Source organism: Cygnus olor, chromosome Z (genome assembly GCF_009769625.2).
Source record: "Cygnus olor isolate bCygOlo1 chromosome Z, bCygOlo1.pri.v2, whole genome shotgun sequence".
NCBI classification, from domain to species: domain Eukaryota; kingdom Metazoa; phylum Chordata; class Aves; order Anseriformes; family Anatidae; genus Cygnus; species Cygnus olor.
This window is the reverse complement of record NC_049198.1, coordinates 65,036,801-65,055,766: the sequence shown is the minus strand read 5'-3', so window position 1 is coordinate 65,055,766 and position 18,966 is coordinate 65,036,801. Positions and strand designations below refer to the sequence as shown.

The following is an 18,966-nucleotide window of genomic DNA, read 5'->3' as shown; positions in this document are numbered from 1 at the left end:
TCTTTAGAAAACAGTTCACACCTTTCAGGGAGAGAGAAAAAGACATCAGGTCCGTAAGCCTAATATCTGCTATAGGCAGATCAGCAGAAGCAACAAAAATGCTAGAATGACTGTCTGGATAAATACGAAGTACTTGGAAAAGTCAACATGGCTTGTAAAAAGCAAATCCTTAGTTCTTTGAAGGGATCAACAATTAGAGATGGGCAATCGGATTGATAACATCCACCTGGATTTCCAGGTTTTTAAGGGAACTGAGCCATAGCAATGGAGAAAAAGTGACTGGCTAAAAACGGGTATCAAATATGGGAAGCAAATGGTCAGTTCTAGCAGAAGAGGAATGTCACCAGTGGGACTACAGGGCCCAGCAATGTGATCTGCACTGAGGATTGCAGCATGAGTGATTCAGACAAGGGCAAGCAAAGGAGTTGACTACATTTGCTGTTGATATAAAACTGAAGTAGCAAAGGCAAGACTGCTACTGTACAAATCCATAATCATTCCACACCTTTACCAGTGCATGTACTCCTTTAGGAAAAGGTGTGCTAAACAATGCTTTCAAATCCCACAGCAAAGAAACGCTGCAAAACTAAATATGAAAAAGTGATTCTAGTTCAAATGTTACGAATTTTTAAACTAAAATGCACAGACTGTCACTCCTTCAGTCAGGAGTCTGCACAAGCCAGTGATGCTTCAGAGTTTGTTCTGACATTTTTTCCATGCACAACTTATATCAAAATCTAGAATTAAAACTGTTCCTTATATTGCCCAAGTTAGAACAGGATGCAAGTTCTTCACAAGTTGTGGTTATTAAAAATAACCACATTTCTTTTACTTGTATTTTAATAATTTTCAGCACTTCCAGTCTTGGAAATTAATTATGATTGTTAATGCAAATGGTGAATTTAATTTCTGCAAGTATAAAGTGCATGATAAAACATGGGCACTTACCTTTGAGAAATCCACTTCACTCCACGCAGCAGTGCTCTGGCTGGCTGAGAGTGCCTTTCAGCCTCAAACTTCTCAACACAATGGTTTCCCCAACCCCGCCACAATATATGTTTGTTTTTTGTCTCTTCCCTCAGCATTTTTCGTCTGTGTAATACATAACAACCTCAGAAAGCACAAGAATTTCTGACACTCCTGATAATGATCTCATTGGTCAGCTAACGCTGTGGCAGATCCAATAAACAAGAAAACACACAAGAATGAGAACTGACTGGATACGAACAAAGACAGCTGAGATCTAGTGAATCCTAGTAAGCTTTTCCTCCATACTGATTTCAATTAAGGCCACAGATGAAATTCCTCACCTGTCAAGAGGAATATTGTCCTGATAGCATTTTTTCAGGATGTACCTTTAACTGCTCTATTTAATGAGAAGGGTGGAAAAGAACAACCCAAATTATTGATCAGATCACTATCAGACAATGGAATACACAGCTACAACTTCTAAACAGCTTCTACTTTCTATTACATTATTTTACTATTTAGCAAGAGAAAGGGCTAGAACGGATTAAAAACGTTTTGACATTCTTTTTCCCCCGTTAGAAAATGATGACACTAAAGATGAAAATGTTTCTAGAAAACATCATACCAAGACACCGTCACCAATATCGGATTATCTAAGAGACATATGCTTAGGGCATTTCCTTGGCTTGGAATGTCCTGCTAAACCACACCAAAACACATGAATATGTCCCTCTTCCTGCTAGGTTTTAGGACACTGTTGCATATCTTGGCTAAGCAGCCCAACAGACAGGCTAATGGTTAACAGGCACTGCAATCACATGATAGCACGAAGGGTTTATAAAGATTGTTTCACTCCACACAGAATGGAACAGATGCTGAAACCATCATTTTTTCTGCCAACACAGTGGAATTACTGTCTTCTGGCCAGCCTGCAGGCATAAAAACTTTAGAGAAAGTACAGAAGGCGCTATATTGACAATAGAGAACTTGCATATTTAAACAATTGGAAATGAAAACTGCCCACGAAAACTGGAAAGTAGCATGTATTGTTTGTATGTGGTGAGTGTTAAAAAACACCAGGAACTAAATTTAAGATAGGGTGCTTTTTTGTTTTGTTTTGTTTTTAATCTTCAGTGATCTTCAGTGGTTAGGTTAGATTGCTGCTGTTTCTAACCTTACAGCAAAAGTTCACAGATTTAAAAATTAAGTGAGATGCATCAGCAACTCCTTTACCCTGGATATATTACAAATATCACGAATTCATTCAGAATATCAGATCTGACATATTTCTTTAGACACTGCTCCATGATATGCAGCCTGTCACAGTCTCAGAGGTTTGAACTGTTATCACAACTTAAGCACACAGTAAAAGGGCAAAGTATCTTACATTCCTCCCAGTTTCCATTCTCTCACATTCAGTTAAGGATGTCTTCCTCCTCTCCCCCTGCCCTACTGTCTTTGTTGCTTTGGGGGTTTAATCAAGAACAGTTGACTTGCAATTCTGCTACTTCATTCTACACTCAGAATCAAAATAGATCACTGTGTTCAGTTCTTTGACTACCTAAGAATAATTTGCATAAATTCAGCTCTTACACCTCTGCAATGGCCTTTCAATAAGCTTGCACACATACAAGCAAGTGGAACTTAAAACACACAACTACATACACAGCAGTAACAGAATTAAATTACTTTTGACCTTACCATTATAATCTAAAATGCACTTTCAACACATTCATAGCATCTGAAATTGAGTAGCATTACTGAAGGCCGAGGTGAATACTCACCATGGTTGAAATTAATTCTCTTTGAATTGCCCACCAATTAATTGCACAAACATATCTTTGTTAATTTTTACAAAAATATTTTGCTCCATAGAACTTAACAGAATAATTCACCATCCACCGAAAACAATAGATAAAATATATTTTCAGGGCTTCTTTTTTTGAACAAATCAAACACAAATCATCACGTTAAAATACAAACCAGTTTTATCACTTTCACATTTACAAATGTACACGTTACCAACAATAACACTCAGAAAAACTCAGAACTCTAAAAATAAATCAGATACAGATAATTCAGGAATATATTAACAGTAAAAATCATTAATACATTAAGTAAAAACAAAATTTGCTCTCAAACCCGTGTTCATCCTTCTGTAATCATCCAGGCCCTTCTTGTTCTGAGGCACCTCACTGAAAGCCAAGGCTGAATAAACAAAATGGATTTATACAAGAATGAAACTGACATGACAGTCTCTAAAAAAGAGATGACATCATACAGATATGGGAGCAGGGTGCTCATGAATACAGCCAGGACAGCAGTGCAGAGAATCGTGAACAAACATGTCGCACTCCACGCAAAATGCATTCTGGCATACTTTACATATATAAACCTGTGTGGAAAAGATAGAGAAATAAGTTAAATTAGAAGAAAATTACAGCGCTACAGTAGATCAACAGTTGCCATCAAGACAACTTGCACCACAAGACTGCATCAGAGAAAACCAACTGAATTAAGGTGTCTGAGATGCTGAGCTTGAGTCATTGCAGAAGCTTCCAAATGCTTGGAGTGGAATCTTATTTATGCAAGTTTAGGAAATCCTTCCCACACTTGTATAGCCTTTGCAGTCTAAAAGGCATGACTATGACAGAGAACTCTACCATGAGAAAAACTTTCCCAAGTATTTTTCTGGCCTTCAGAAAAATAGTCAATAGGATTATCTCTACTTGTGACACATTCCAATGTGTCAGTGCAAGTTCCAATGTAGTTCAACATACTTACATTTTGATCTTTGATTTCTCCATGGCACCCTTGACAATACCTAGAAGAAAAATTTTGGTTTTTAACTGAAAAAAGTAACAAGATTATATATAGTGGTGTTTAAAAACATCTTAATCATACATAATAACCATTAATAGAAACTATTTCAGCCATTCAACTGGATACACAGGATAACTGCTAATGGTAACTAGAAACACTTCTTGCCAGAGGTGACCAAAAATCACCAAACATTCAAAAGTGTCTCCAGCAGCATAAAAGCTACTGCAAGATATTCTTACTTCTGTGAGGAAAAACAAAGATACAGTTTATATTATCACTATCATAAATTTTGAGTACCGTTCTCCCTGATATTCTTCCAGTGGAATTTCCTGAAAGGCATCCAAAGGGAACAAGTGATGGTAAGATCGAGCTAGATGAGGTGCAGACACTAATGTAAGACCTGCAAATAAAAATACATTGCTATTATTATATAAGAAAATTTACAAGTAATGATTCTGTTTTGTTGAGATTTCTGATTAGAAGGTTTAAGTCAATCTTCAGAAATATATTTATAACGCAGAGCTGAAAACTTAACAAGTTTCTCATCTCCATCTTAAAAACAAAATGCAATCATGGAAGAGTCTTCCAATTAATTCTAGTTGCAGCATTCATCATTGGCAGTGATGGTTCTGCTGTACTAGATAACCACTCAATATGGTGCCACACTACAAGGTAATACTGCAGCCTGCTATAACATTGGCAAAGCATGCCATAGGCCTATTTAAGCTAACACAGGCTTATAGTGGAGCATGAGCTAGCCTAAAATTCTTTGTCACCCACTCACACGTGGAATAAACTTTCAGGTTCCTGTTCTGATGACTGTTGCAGTTGTGGAGAATATCTTCCTGATATAAAGAATTTCTGAGTTACACTATTACCTTGCTGAAATGAAACTAATGTTGACACCAAAATTTTGAAATCAAACTAGGACAAGATGATTCTGTGATATATGGAGTAATAATTTGTGTCAAGAAGATGGTTGATGATAATAAAGAAGGGGGAGATGTGGGAGTGTGGCCATGGGGGTCAACAAGCCCCATGGTTGGTGACAACATCGGACTCTTAACGATGAGGCCATCAGGAATGTAAAGAGTTTAGAGGGAACAAAGAAGGGTGATTCAGGAGATGCCTTGCCATCTCAGGTTGCTTCTTCTCCCACCGTTAAGGCATGGAAGTTGCTGGGGGTTTGCTGGTTGCTGGGCAAAGTTATTTGACCAATGAAGAGTTAGTGGAAAAGGACTGCTGTGGGGCGAATAGTATAAGAAGGGAGCCTGTCCTCAATATGGGATGCAACACGATATGATGAAGTTCTGTCATCAATAAAGTAGTAGCAGTTACTGATCCTAAACGAACCCTGGTGTCCGTGTGGTCGTTACGCCACAAATGGCACCCAAACAGGGACCTGAAGAAAACAAACAGGGACCTGAAGAACAGGAACAGGGACAGGCTAACAGAACAGGGACCAGGACAGGAACAGAGACATTGATCGCCTAATGAAGATAGGTTCGGCCAAACTCAGCAAACCGCTCAAAGAAGCTCGTATAGAAAGTTGCTGGAAATAGGCGCACCGGAGCTGGAAGAAAGCTCAAGCTGAGAGAAATGGACCTGCGCATACAACTGCCCCTCGCTGGCCGAAGGTAAGCAGTTGCGTGCTATGGGGAATCATATGTCCTTAGAAACAAAGACTGTCCTGGTAACCTTACAGCTTATTCCCATTATTAACAATCAGACAGTTTATGATCTTGAAACATGGGACCAAACTGAGGTCAAGGTGTGGGACTCAGCTACTAGAGACGACAAGGTTGCAGTGGGATTGCTCGGCACCTGGCGAGCAATCTGAGGCCTTAAAGAGCCATGTGCGACCACAATCAGAAACCTGTGGTTTGCCAGGTAGTGATGGAGCTGCGGGCTCGTCCACTGATCCTTCTGCTACACCATCGGCCCCCCGCCGCTACTGCCATCGCAGGCCTTTGCTGTTACGCCCCCTGGTGACCTGAACGTTCCTTTTGATCCAGGCCCTGAAAAGGAGCCGGATCTGTTTCCCTCCGATCCGGGAGGAATAGGATACATAAGGCCCGAAGGCCGAGTTGCTTAACAACTTAAAGCGCGACATGTTGTACCCACGACTAGCCCTGGAACTCTCCGGTGTTTGTAATCAAGAAAATGAATGGAAAATGGAGACTGTTACGTGATCTGAGAAAAATTAATGAAGTCATAGAAGATATGGGAGCACTTCAACCAGGATTACCAACTCCAACTATGCTCCCCAGTCATGGACATTAATAGTAATAGACTTAAAGGATTGTTTGTTAAACACTTGCCAGAATTCAGAAAACTTTGCCATGTTTATGTTTCAATTGATACCTTTTCTGATTGTACATATGTATAAGCGTATTCGGGTTTCTTATGAATATGTAAAAGCAATGTTCTATATATTTAGAAAGTTCAATGGGTGTGTGTGCGTGTTGGTAGAGCGTAGACTCCCCGTACACCCAGCGCTGTTTACTTGCCTTTTATAAATATTACTAAATTCAGATTGAGTTGTATCTTCATTTATAACAATTCCAAACTAGAATTATTTCACCCTGTTGCCAAATACAGTATCTTGATAAGACTTACCATGTTTTAGTCATATGCCTGTGGAAGTTAACAGGTGGATAGCTGTTGCTCACATAATACTACTACTACAAAAGATACTAATCCTTCCTTTCACCCTCACTGAGCAGGGACAAGCACCACTGTTTGCAGTCTGTTAAGCTTTGCAAGGCTGAAGGGCTTTCTTTGATCCTGATTAAACAATACAGTCACTATGACAACCTACTAGGTGGGAAGCATCTGCTGTACTGGAGAAGGCATCCTGAAGAGGACACCGATCTTGCAGACCCTGTTTTTCCATGTAGCTGGCCAGTGAGGAGAGTTTTTGCTTTTCCTTCCTCCCTCCATCATCCCCTCACTCCATCTGCCAACTCCTTTATGTTTTTTTCCCTGAAAACAACTACTATTAAGGTGGCTGTAAGCCATCAGTTACAGATCTTGCAAGTAAATCTTGGTGTGTATAAACCTCCCTCAACATCCTTCATACAACAATCTCATCTCTCCCAAAAATGTGAATGACAGCCTGTCAGTTACTTGGTCAATCCAGGCAAATAACAAAACATCTGTTACTCACTGATGTAAGGGCAGTAAAACACCTACAACTTACTATGTTTTGCTGTATCTGTGTACAACGTATGCTCATTAGCAAGTGTTTCTGGTGTTCTTGCCTTTCTCTTCCATCATCACCTTGATCCCAGAAATCGACAACAGCAACAGCAATTGATATAACTATTGCAGACATATATTCTATGAAATTTAACATAAGATACATATATACGCTCCATCTAGGCTCTTCCTTGTCAGTAACAATTTTACACACACTCTGGAATTCAGAAACAGGCACATGAACAACAGAAGATTATTTACTGTTACCTGTATGATAAAGTTTTATTATTACAGGCGTAGTCCCTTGTATGTACAGGAAAGTCCTTTGTATGAAGCTGAAATCTCAGGACACGAATGAAGGCTTATTAAGGTAGAACTGTCCTTTATTTGCTAAGTACAGTTAAATTTCTCCACCCCTTAACTCTTAATCACTAACACATAATGCATCTGATCACCTTCTCTTGTTACTCACCACAGATTTTGCACTCCACAGGAAGTTCAGAGTATTTTGCTCTGCACTGGGGACAGAAGTACCCACCCAGCGTAAGACCTGGCTCACTGTTGTTTTCCAATTGCCTGGAACAAAGACAGACAATTAAATATGTAAGAGAACAACCTGATGCCACGTAACTGAAAAAATGTATGGTTCTCAAAACAAATAGTTTTAGCAGTTACTGTAGCTTCTGTACAACACTTTCAAGTGTATGGAAGTGTCAGAAAACTGCTAATATGGGTAAAATATCAGTAATCACATTTTCCCATGGAAACAGAACAAAGACCAAAATTTTCCCACATAAAAGAGTCAATAAAACTTTAGAAAAAAGGTACTCAAGACATCCGTATCAATATTTCTACTCGCCTCCCAACAGCCTGTACTGACTTTAAAGATGTACATTAGTACCTATTCTTTCAAAGTGCAGACTGTTTCCTTCTGAAAATTCAGACTCTCATATTGTCCTTGAAGGCTATGATTCCTTTCATTAAGAGCACTGGCACACCAAGCAAACAAGGCCTCTGTTTTAAATTTTCCTTTTATGTCACCTCGGTAAATAAATAAAAAACTTTATTACAGATAATACCCTTCTTTATCATTGTTGTATCTTTATAAGGATATAAATATTTGAATTAAGAAATGCATTAAAAATTGGTAGTATGAATAAATGTACCTAAAAACCATTTACTATCTTAAAAAAATCTAAATGCAAATTTTATAAAAAATATTTTAAAGAGAGAACTATGGCCACATAGTGGATGTGCAAATAAAAGCAAGATTTCTACTGAAAAGTCACGACACATTACTTGCTAGTCCTTTTTCATGTTATTTTGCATTATTTTCACTGAAAATCAGATTTGCTAAATATGGCTAAGTATATTCAAGTATGACTTGAATTCTAACCTAACTTGAATAACTTGAATTCTAATCAGTTTGTTGAATTATAATCAAATCTACTTACGCCATGCTAAAGGATGGCTTTGCATCTTGATCAGAGAGGGAAGCAATAGTGTGCTGAGGAAAACCTGAAGAAAAGAGTCTGATTTTAAACATAAAAATAATATTCCATTTTCTTATGGTAATGCAGAATTTCAAAGATTATCCTAAACACTTAGTGAATCTCTTTTTTTGTTTGTTGTTATAGGAAGCAAGGCACTCTTACCAGAGAGCAAATTTTCCTAACAGTCCCTACCTACATTCACCAACAAATCCTTTATTTTCCCCAGCTGTAAAAAATGAAACAGCTTTTCATAAACTTTATATTAACTGAAACTCATTGGAGCCAGTTTTTGAGTAACAGTTAAAAAAGATGATGATGTACAACAGTAAGAAAGCAGAAAGAGCACTACAAGAATGTTTGCTTGAACAGTGATTTCTTATTAAGGCAAAAATACTTTAATATGCACACACCAAGAAATATTCTTCTTCCAAGCGCAGTATGATGACAGATGAGACTATAGCACTTCACGGAGGCTGTAGAAGACACTGGTCTTTCTATGCCAACTATTTATTTTTTTTTTTACAGATCATCTCAAATAGCCAGATTATTTTCACTACTTACTAGGTTTTATCTCCAATGAGTGAATTGCTTCAGTATTTAAATCTATGTATCAATATATTCTTATCTATGAAAATGCATGGATGAGAAATTAATGCTCTACTCAGTTGTATAGTGTTGCTATTCTAGTTTAACTCTAGGCTTAAATTTATTGAGAAATACATCAGGAGAAGAAAAGGTACCTAATCCATTTGTTGAAAGAAAGACCACCACAACAGTGGTCCTAACAAACTATATACTACATGTCCAAATAGAAGGGTCTTGCAGCCAATTAATGGTTGCCTTGTACAACCATTAACCTTCTGTAATGGTTGCCTTGTGCAGGGGTAAATACAGAGGGAGAATAAAATACAGTTTTTCATCATTTTCTTTTAAACTTTACATTCACACCAGTTACTATACAGTGAGTGTTATTTCATCTTATTGCTTCCAACTGCAGTTGCATAATTTGTCTTATTTGTTCTAATTATTCACTTTATTTAAATGCTTATTACTTTGTACGAAAGATACTAAGTAAATAAAAATCTACTTAGCAAAATAAAAGTTACATTTAAAAAATGTGCAAAAAAATGAGCAAAACCATTTGTTTTGCTTTAAAACAGAAGATACAAAGGCAGAAAAAGACAGATTTACAGATCTTGCACCAGGACTGCAACAAAACCATATCCTACCCATTCGAATAAGGGAGCACTCGGAACTTGAACTGGCAGGTGGAGGACTAACATGATGCATTAGCAGTTCCTTATAATGACTTTCATCTAAAATAACATGGTATGTTCCTGTCATGAGGAAAGAAATGCGTTACTCTCATATTATGAGCAGGTAAGTTATGCAAACATATTCTACAAATAACAGAAAACAACAACTTACGTAAAAAGACAACTCAGGAAAAAAATTTTTCTTTTTTTTCTTAAAGAAATCTGAAGAATAATCTTGGAAATCCTTCTGAAAAGAAGTTTTAAAACTAATACTCCAGAATGTTTACTTACAGGGCCCTTATTATTTTCGTCAACATTACTCTGTAGTAATTATATTGTAAGAGCTACTTTTTTAGTAACTGATATTAACATGTTGCACTAAGTTCCACATCTTACAATTTTATAGGTAGAAGCCTGCTTTAAGACACATTTCTTTTCTCCACAGATACATCTAGCAGCTTGTATTATTTCACTGAATACTATACTTCACAGATTTGAGAAGCCCTTAAATTTTCTGCTAGCATAACAGAACATTCATTCTTTAATGCCAACATGCACTGAAGAAAATTACCAACTAATTACTTAATTTTAATTTTAAACTTATTTTATTAGTATAACTATAAAACTTCAGATACATACCACCAGTTTCCCGGGCAAGTACTGTACAAACTCGAACTTCAGCACTTAGACCGATGACAGACACTCTGATCTTAACTGCTTTTAAACACTTCATGTGGAAAAAGAAAGAATAATCAAATTCGTATGCTGAACAGTAAAGGTTCAAAGTTTTAAACAAAAACTTACTGGCGATGACACTGCAACCATCTGTTTTTAGTCTAACAGCTTGGAGGTTCAAAGTAGTAGCCAAACTTCACTTCTGTACCTTAATTAGATCATAGATGTTGGTTGGATCACATGTTGTCAGACTGCTGAAGACTACCAAAACCTCTCTGCTTGTATGTCCTGGCATGTGCCTAAAGAAAGCATATGGTTAATTGACTTCTGTACACCAAGCTATATGTATGCTAAAGTTTCCAAGGACTTCAATGTACTAAAGTCAGAAGATGACATGATAGGAAGTTGTCTATAAACTAAGAAAAACTTTTGTGAGCTCCTTCTGAGCATCAGAGTTTCACTTTCTAAAACCCAAAACTTTCTCTAATATACAAGATTTGATTGTGTAATTGTTATCAAATTGTTTGTGCTAATGTTTAAGTTATCCCTGTACCTTATCCATACTCTCACAGGTTAAATTAACCTCCAAACTAGCGACACAGTAGTAAGTCTTCTTAACTCCTTAAAAATCTCTGATCAGTTTATAGATGTAAATCTATTAACTCCTTTCTTTCCTCTTACTTCTTAATTGAAAACTCTCAACTAGTCCTTCAGATCAGTTTTGTGACATTGACTCACACAGCAAATAAAGTTTATAAATCTAACCTACTTAAAAGTCTACCTTTCTGAAGTCTGTCAAAACTTCTATCAGATTCAAACTTATTTATTTTAGTGGTCTCTTACCATTATTAATCCCAAACTCTGCTGTCTCATTCCTTAGCTCTCTAGTAAAAATTCATTGCAGGGTCTTTCACCACTATATTTATACACAACCTAATATCAACTACTTCTTTCTAAAATATTGTTGCTTCCTGTAAGAAGCACATCTCTGAACAGAAATGTCTTGTGTTAGAAAGTTAAATATGCTATCAGCCTACAAGTTATCAGTTAGTATTCTAAGAGGATGTAAAGCCACCTTTTAAAGACTCATGCCAGTACAATGTAAGAAACTACTTCTAAAGAACAAACAACATCAAACGTGAACAAGAACAAAACAAAAAAACACAACAACAAAAAATTGTCTCTGTCCCCTCAAAAATTCACAATCAGCATTATAATGACTATGGGAAACAAAAAACAAACACAAAAACATGTTTACAAACTAACTTTAAAGTCTGCATGGCCAAATTTAGGGAATTATATAGAGACGGCTCTCCATGGCAGTTCATATCCACTGCTTTCTTCAGAGCAGTTATGTGCTTTTTTGAGTTACCTGTGAGCGAATAAAATAGTTCAAAGTAATGTGTTAAAGGAATTTATGTATTTAAACTTTATATTTTATGAGCGATGAGTATATTTTATGAGTTTATAAGTATACTTGTACAGAAACAGTTTTCAAACTATGACTTCAAAGTCTATCCTTAGAACTGGACCTCTTGATCAGAATGTGGAAAACAATGTATCAACAAAAAGACATTTACTCCACAAATACTCAGTTGCTAAAAACTTTAAGAAGGCAAAGAGGAAGAAAATCATTGTATATTGCTAAGCGCTTCACATGAACAAAAAATCACAGTGAAAACTGTCTCACAAAGTGTTTCAATGGAGGCAGAACTCATTTTACTCTGTTATCCTCAAAGTAACTTTAAGCACTAAGGAATTCTCCAACTCTTCAATAAAGTTGCTCCAGTTTTACAGGTAGATAAAGAGACAAGATTTAAAACTACATCTCTGAAAACACATAGCTTGCTAGTGACAGAAGGCAGGAACTCAAGAAACCTTGCTTCATAACATCCTGTCAAATCTCAAGAAATGCACAGATGTCAACAAATACAAAATTAATCAATGGGTTGAGAAAGTAACTATACTGACAACAGATCTTAAGTTTTTTAAAAAGATAACACATCCCTACCTGAAAGTTCTGTCATTTTTTCAGCTCTTTTACTCTTGGTTACAATTAAGCCCATCTGGAGAGGGAAACAAAAAGACAGAACTTAATGAGTTTAAAAATACATTGATTTACAACTCTGCTATGTTTTGCTTCATACTTCTTTATAGATCAACAATTATTTAACTACACAGGCTTTCCTGAACGTGTAACAGCAATACCACAACGCTATGGATCAGTTAACCCACGTTCCTGTAGCTTTAATTTACTTTTGCAACAAGGAACATTTTTTGCCTTTTTTTTTTTTTTTTTAATTCCAAATACCTGAAGTAAAATATAATTGAGACTTCTGTGTTAGGATTTATGTTTAGGAATGTAGGAAAAGAATAGATGGGTTCTTACTTCCACTGGTTCTTGCAAAACCAATAATTTCATTAGACTGATGATAAAAGGGTGGAAAGTAACCTAGCAACTGAGAAGTTTACTAGAGAATATTAAAACTAAACGTAACTTTTTAAAAACAGATTTCTGTTACCTGTTTCTTGCATGGTTGTACTCACCTGACTAATAGGATTTTGGTCAAAGTACTCTTCAACAAAATATTCCAGTAACTATAAAGAAAAACTGAGACTGTTAAAAACAAAATACAGTTTTGCTTCACATATACTAAGTAATTGGTAACTGCAAAACATTCAGTATTGTTATTTTTTTTAAAGGGGAAAAAACCCATCCCTTCCACTTTCTTCCTTTTGCCCAAGCCTTTCCACCCTTCTCCTTCCTATGTTACCTTTGTAAAGTAAATTTGCTTCATATGCTGAAGCTCTAGATCAGTGTTTGTTCAAACGGAGGTTTAAGACATACCAAAAAGCATAAAACTGTACAAAATCTACAAAACAGAGGAGTTTAGTGGTTTGTATTATGACTTTCTCTAATGACACTGTGCGTGCAGTTCAAGCCCTATACAATCTGAAGTAGCAATCCAAATCCTGTCTAAAATCCATTCAAATCAGAATTTATGAAAACACCACGGAAAGAAAAAAATTCTGAATGTATAATGAAAGCATGTTTGTTCTTCTTCCATTCATTATTACAGACAACATTTCATCTTAGCTTCCACACTGCAGCAGTGTTTCACTGTTTCTGCTGTATACTCCTGCAAGGCACACTAATGTCATACAGCTTTTGCTATTCAAAAAAACAAAGCCAAACTGCCCTAGGAAAATTACAGGTTAGTAACAGAGACAAGGGAAATAAACAGTAGTGATGAGAGGAGAGATGAGGCTATGTAAAAAAAAAAAAAAAAAACAATTGCAGGAGGTTGCCTTTCTTTTAAACGCAAATGGAATTGATTTACATAGAAACAATAGATTAATAAAGAGAAAAAATTTCTGTATGGAAATACCTTCAAAGTGCAGGTAAGTCTGTTTGGTTTTAAATCCTGGTCCTCCATAGTCCTTGATCCATCAACAACCACATAAAGGTGACGCATCTGCATTATCGACATAAAATGTTAATTCTACATCAGGTTCACATTTTAACAGAAGGATCAAGTTTTACTACTCACAGAACAGATATTTAAATGAACTGTTCATTATTTTATTTTCTTAGAAAAGCAAGAACTTCCTCCTTCAAACAGGGAAAATTTAGAACACAGAGCCGAACCACTACTTTTAGGACTATACCATAAACAGCAACTGAAAAAAGTCATGCATTTTTCCATTTCTCCTTTGAAATGAAACAAAAGTCCATCTTGAAAAACACCCACCACTCTTTATCTCTGAAAATAAGCGACAAAATAAGCATAGTTTGCACCCATTTAATCTCTTTATCTGAAGACTTCAGTGTTGCATCACGCAATAACTCATCTACAACTCATTAAAATTACGCACGTTTTTCACATGGAGAAAACTCAATAGAGCAAGTGTTTGCAATCCGACTGCAGCCACAGAGTACACCCTGATACAGCAGTGAACACACCACACCTCAACCACCGAAGTTACTGATGCTTCACACCCCACGCTGCCACTGAGCACCAAAAAGTGTTTAGAAAAGACTGCATGATGGAGAATGCAAACTTTGGTCTCAAGCACATTAAGTCAGCAAAAGCTACTTCTAGTTAGGCATACCACCTCTACTCAGGCAGTTTTGGACTCAAGACATTCAAGGTAAGACATTAACATACCATTCCCAGTCGAACTTGTCCATGGTGTTCGTAGAGTCTATTAAAACACACAGAAAGTTATGTAAGCTGCAAGTGAATGAATAGTGCCTAAAACAAACTCTGAAACAAATCCAACACTGGAGTTTGGGAAAATATAAAGCAACCATAAACCATGGACACTTACTTCCATTGAAAAAATGCAAAAGGTGAAATTATAAAGTCAACCATTAATTGTGAACTGATTTCATGCCTCTCAAAAAATAAAAATAAAAATACAGTTCTTGCCATGAGGTTTAACTTTGAATTTTTTACATGGCATTGAACACTTTAATGTAGCCTGAAAAAAAAACTCAGATTTTATCTAACATTTTTTTCTGAGAAATTTAAACAAAAACTGATGCCATCATACCAACAAACAGCTTGAAACATGTTTTGTATATTAAAAAAAAACTTTGAAGGATTTTCTCTAATCAATCCAATTACTGCAATCACAGAATGCTCAGGTTGGAAGGGACCTTAAAGATCATCTAGTTCCAATCCCCCTGCCATAGGTAGGCATGCCACCCACTAGATCAGGCTGCTCAATGCCTCATCCAACCCGGCCTTGAACACCTCCAGGGATGGGGCACCCACAGCCTCTCTAGGCAACCTGTTCCAGTGCCTCACCACCCTCTGTGTGAAGCATTTCCTCCTAATGTCTAGTCTAAATCTACCCTCTTAGTTTAAGACCATACCCCCTTATCCTATCGTTATCTACCTGAGTAATGATTCCTTCTCCACCTTTTTTATAAGCCCCCTTTAGGTACTGAAAAGGTACAATGAGGTCTCCCCGGATCCTTCTTTTCTCCAGACTGAATGCCCCCAGCTCTCTCAGCCTGTTTTCACAGGAGAGCAATCACAAAGCTTTACACAGTGTTCCATCAGAGTAAGACCTGACCTGCCAGCTAGCACACATCTGAAGTATCTAGCATAAATACATTCAGTCTCAGAAATAAAAATAATAAAGATAAGCTTAACTATTTTTGTTCTCTCCAGGCACTTTCAATCAATAGCAGGTCGTAAGCAGGCGTCTAGAGGCCTGAATGCAAGAGGCCACACGCATGTTTGTCAGGCACGCTGACACCATCTACCCCGCAGACCCCATTTCAGAACGAGTAAGTCCTTATCAGGGCCAAAGCAAAAGCAGCACTTCAGGCATGCCTGGGGCGATACCAGTACCTTTTCCTCTTTGCCTTGAACAGAATGTCCTCGATGGTCGCTTTCAGCGATCCCGATTCGTCCTCCTTGAGGATCTCCCTGCACAAAACAGCCGGTGCCTGAGCACGAGGGAGGCCTCCCCCGTGCTCCCCGGGGCCGGGAGGGCAGGGAAGGCAGCACCCACCATGTTCTCTCGTAGCCTCCTTCCCAGCGCTTGGTCCTTTCGGGCTCCTCATCCATGGCCGCTGCCCTGCCCTGACAGCACCGCGGGACGAGGAAATGCGGGCACGTCTGCCGCTGGCAGAGACGCCTCTGCGGAGCGGGCTGAGGGGGCTGTGAGGACGGGACGGGACGGGACGGGACGGGACCCGAGGGTGCCCCGGGAACGGGTGCGGGCCCCGCCGCACCTCACGCTTCACCCGCCGCCACCGTCCGGCCGCGCACGGAAGCACCACCCCCCTCCCCTTCGCCGCGGTGCTGCCGCCAAGCCCCGCCGGCCGCCGCCCGCGCCGCGCACCGACCGTTCCGGGGGACTTTCCCCCGGGCGATGCCTTCCCCTAAACACCTTGGGGCAATGTCAGCGGCCGGGCAAGGGTCCCAGCGACCAGGAGAGGGGCGTTCCGCAAGCACGCCTCTGTCCGACTGCCGCCGGCCCCTACAGGCGGCTCTCGCCACTGTGCGCTGCTGGCGGGTTTCTTGCAGTGAGCTGAGCTGTCAGTGCGGGTAGCTGGGGTGGTTTGCCCAGCTGGGCAGCCGAGATCAGCCACAACCGTTCTCACTGCCTCTCAGGGCTCAGGGGTTGGGATAAGTACAGGGAGATCGCTCAGCAGTTATCGTCACGGGCAAAACAGACTTAGCATAGGGAGATTAATAGTTTATTACCTATTGCTAGCAAGCTAGTGCAGTGAGAAACTAAAAGCAAGGTACTAACACATTCCCCCCATCCACCCTCTTCTCACCATCCACCTCCCCCCCAAACGGTGCAGGGGAACAGGGAATGGGGGCTGTGGTCAGTCCCTGACGCTTCATCTCCACCGCTCCTTCATGGTCGCTCTCTGCCCCTGCTCCATGTGGGGTCCCTCCCATGGGATGTCGTCCTTCCCAAACTGATCCTGAGGGGGCTGCCCACAGGCAGCAGCTCTTCAAGAACTGCTCCCACATGGCTCCGTACCACAGGGTCCATCCATCCCCCAGGAGCAAACTGCTCCAGCAAGGGTCCCCCCCGGCTGGGCGGCAGCTCCCCCCAGACCCCCTGCTCCTGCGTGGGCTCCTCTCCACGGGCTGCAGCTCCGGCCCGGGGTCTGCTGCTGCGGGGGTCCTCCACAGGCCGCAGCCTCCTCCAGGCCACATCCCCCTGCTCCACCGGGGGCTCGTCCACGGGTTGCAGTGTGGAGATCTGCTCCATGTGGGACCCATGGGCTGTAGGGAGACAGCCTGCTCCACCAGGGGCCTCTCCACAGGCCACAGGGGAACTGCTGCTGCGTGCCTGGAGCACCTCCTGCCCTCCTGCTGCACTGCCCTTGGGGGCTGCAGGGCTGGCTCTCACCCCTCTCTCCCAGCCGCTGTTGCACAGAAGTTCTTTCTATTCCTTAAATCTGTTCTCCCAGAGGCACAAACATCACTTACTGGTTTGGCTCTGGCCAGCAGCAGGTCCCTTTGGAGCCAGCTGAAACTGGCCCTTGTCTAACATGGGACAGCTTCACAGAGGCCACCCCTGCGGCCCCCCTGGTACGAAAACCTTGCCATGTAAACCCAATACAACAGTTAACTCCCAGTTGCATTTCAAAAGCAGGCTGGGGTGTTGAGATTCCATGGCACAGGTGCGCTTATTGCTCCTGTGTTAATTGCACATGATGTAGCTTTTCACTACTTACCATTTAAAACTCCAGCTCCTATCCCTGTCTGGTTTTAAAAATGCAAGTACCAGCTGATTTCTCTCATCCCCAAAATGCCAGTCCTCTTCTGCTTGTAAGAAATACAGCCCATTGTATATTTAAGCTACTCTTTGTTAAGTGAATGGATGCAGTTTAGTGATGATCTGCTGCTGCTGCTGGTTAGAGACCTCGTTCAGACCAGGCATCTTACTGGAAGCAAAAATGTAAAATCTTTTTTCTCAAGGATTGTAGTATTCTGTGTGGAGTTTCTTGTGTTACTCGTTTAGTAGCAGGTAATTTTGCAATGAAGCATTTGTGTTGGAACACAAGTAGAAATATATATTTTTACGAAATTAAAACTAGATTTTTTGGGTCTGTTTCTCTTCTGCTAAATGTGGTAGAAATAGTCCAAAGTACTGAGAAGTGAATGTACAGTTGCACACAATTGCTCTTATACTATGTGATCCATTGGAAACTAGTCTCAAGTTGGTACTCAGCCAGATAACAGTGAGGATGAGCAAGCTGAACAACTCAAGTGGCTTCGGGAGTATTGGGTTGTGAACTGGGTGGATGGCAGGTTGGGCAGTAATTACGCTACTTGACCTTCAGCCACCTAGTGTTCTAGTGTTCCTCTCAATGGTTCTGGCAGGAATTTTCTCAGGGAGAGCAGAAACATATTTTGAAGATTTTTTTTTTTTTGGGGTGGTCCTTTAGGCACCCAGGAGTTGGACTCAATGATCCTTGCGGGTCCTTTCCAACTCAGATATTCTACGATCACTCAAGTTTCTTTTACCTTTACTGCTTCTCTCTTTTGCAAGCATACAATTAATTCTGAGGGCCAGGATAACGGTTAATGAAGAGACTGAACGATAAAAGAAAACCTCTTTAGCTCATATCCAGCAGCTGTTGATATCACAAATTACAGCAGAAGTGCTTTTAGATATTAACATACTGGTCATGATAGTGAACTGGATGAGTTCTAACCATACATACCAATGCAACTTTGGAAAAGTTTACTTTTTGTCTATAAATACCACAACGGTACACTAGAAGATGGTGTAATGTAGGAATTAGAGATGAAAAGTTCCTAGAGCTTTTTATTTTCACTTGCTTTTCAAGACAGGACAACAGACTATTTCATTTTACAGCCTTGATATTCAGTTGTTTGCACAAAACTCTGTCAAGACACAAACTACCAAGAAACAAACTGTCACAGTTTTAACATCCAGTAGAAAAACTGTGTTCTTGTCTCATGTACTCTCCAAAGAAGAAATGTGAAGCCCTTGTAATAGTGATTATCTTCATAGGCAGACAGAAGACAGTTTGGTTG

At 39.6% G+C, this 18,966-nt stretch overlaps 1 protein-coding gene across 2 annotated transcripts; it reads right to left on the bottom strand.

The window, feature by feature from the left end:
* Window positions 1-2,942: 2,942 nt before the first annotated feature.
* Window positions 2,943-16,248, bottom strand: LOC121061268 (general transcription factor IIH subunit 2). 2 transcript variants are annotated; one of them, XM_040539834.1, is made up of 16 exons: window positions 15,947-16,227; window positions 15,784-15,861; window positions 14,587-14,623; window positions 13,807-13,893; window positions 12,965-13,015; window positions 12,429-12,483; window positions 11,684-11,789; window positions 10,626-10,716; window positions 10,382-10,469; window positions 9,716-9,823; window positions 8,448-8,511; window positions 7,466-7,569; window positions 4,090-4,192; window positions 3,754-3,793; window positions 3,258-3,364; window positions 2,943-3,178 (listed from the first exon to the last, which is right to left on the bottom strand). In XM_040539834.1, the coding sequence occupies exons 1-16, from the start codon at window positions 16,000-16,002 to the stop codon at window positions 3,118-3,120; spliced, it is 1,236 nt and encodes a 411-aa protein (XP_040395768.1). In that variant the 5' UTR covers window positions 16,003-16,227; the 3' UTR covers window positions 2,943-3,117. The 2 variants fall into 2 exon arrangements, with proteins under 2 accessions (XP_040395768.1, XP_040395769.1); XM_040539835.1 differs by having other exon boundaries at window positions 2,943-3,364; window positions 15,947-16,248.
* Window positions 16,249-18,966: the final 2,718 nt, after the last annotated feature.

What these genes read in the sequence shown, in the direction of transcription:
- LOC121061268 (XM_040539834.1), bottom strand. Translation starts at nt 16,002, where the DNA reads ATGGATGAGGAGCCCGAAAGGACCAAGCGCTGGGAAGGAGGCTACGAG. An exon ending in GGAGGCTACGAGAGAACATG is followed by an intron (nt 15,862 to 15,946) that starts GTGGGTGCTGCC and finishes TGTTTTGTGCAG; the next exon opens with GGAGATCCTCAAGGAGGACG. An exon ending in TTGGCCATGCAGACTTTAAA is followed by an intron (nt 10,717 to 11,683) that starts GTTAGTTTGTAA and finishes TGCTTTCTTTAG; the next exon opens with GCACATGCCAGGACATACAA.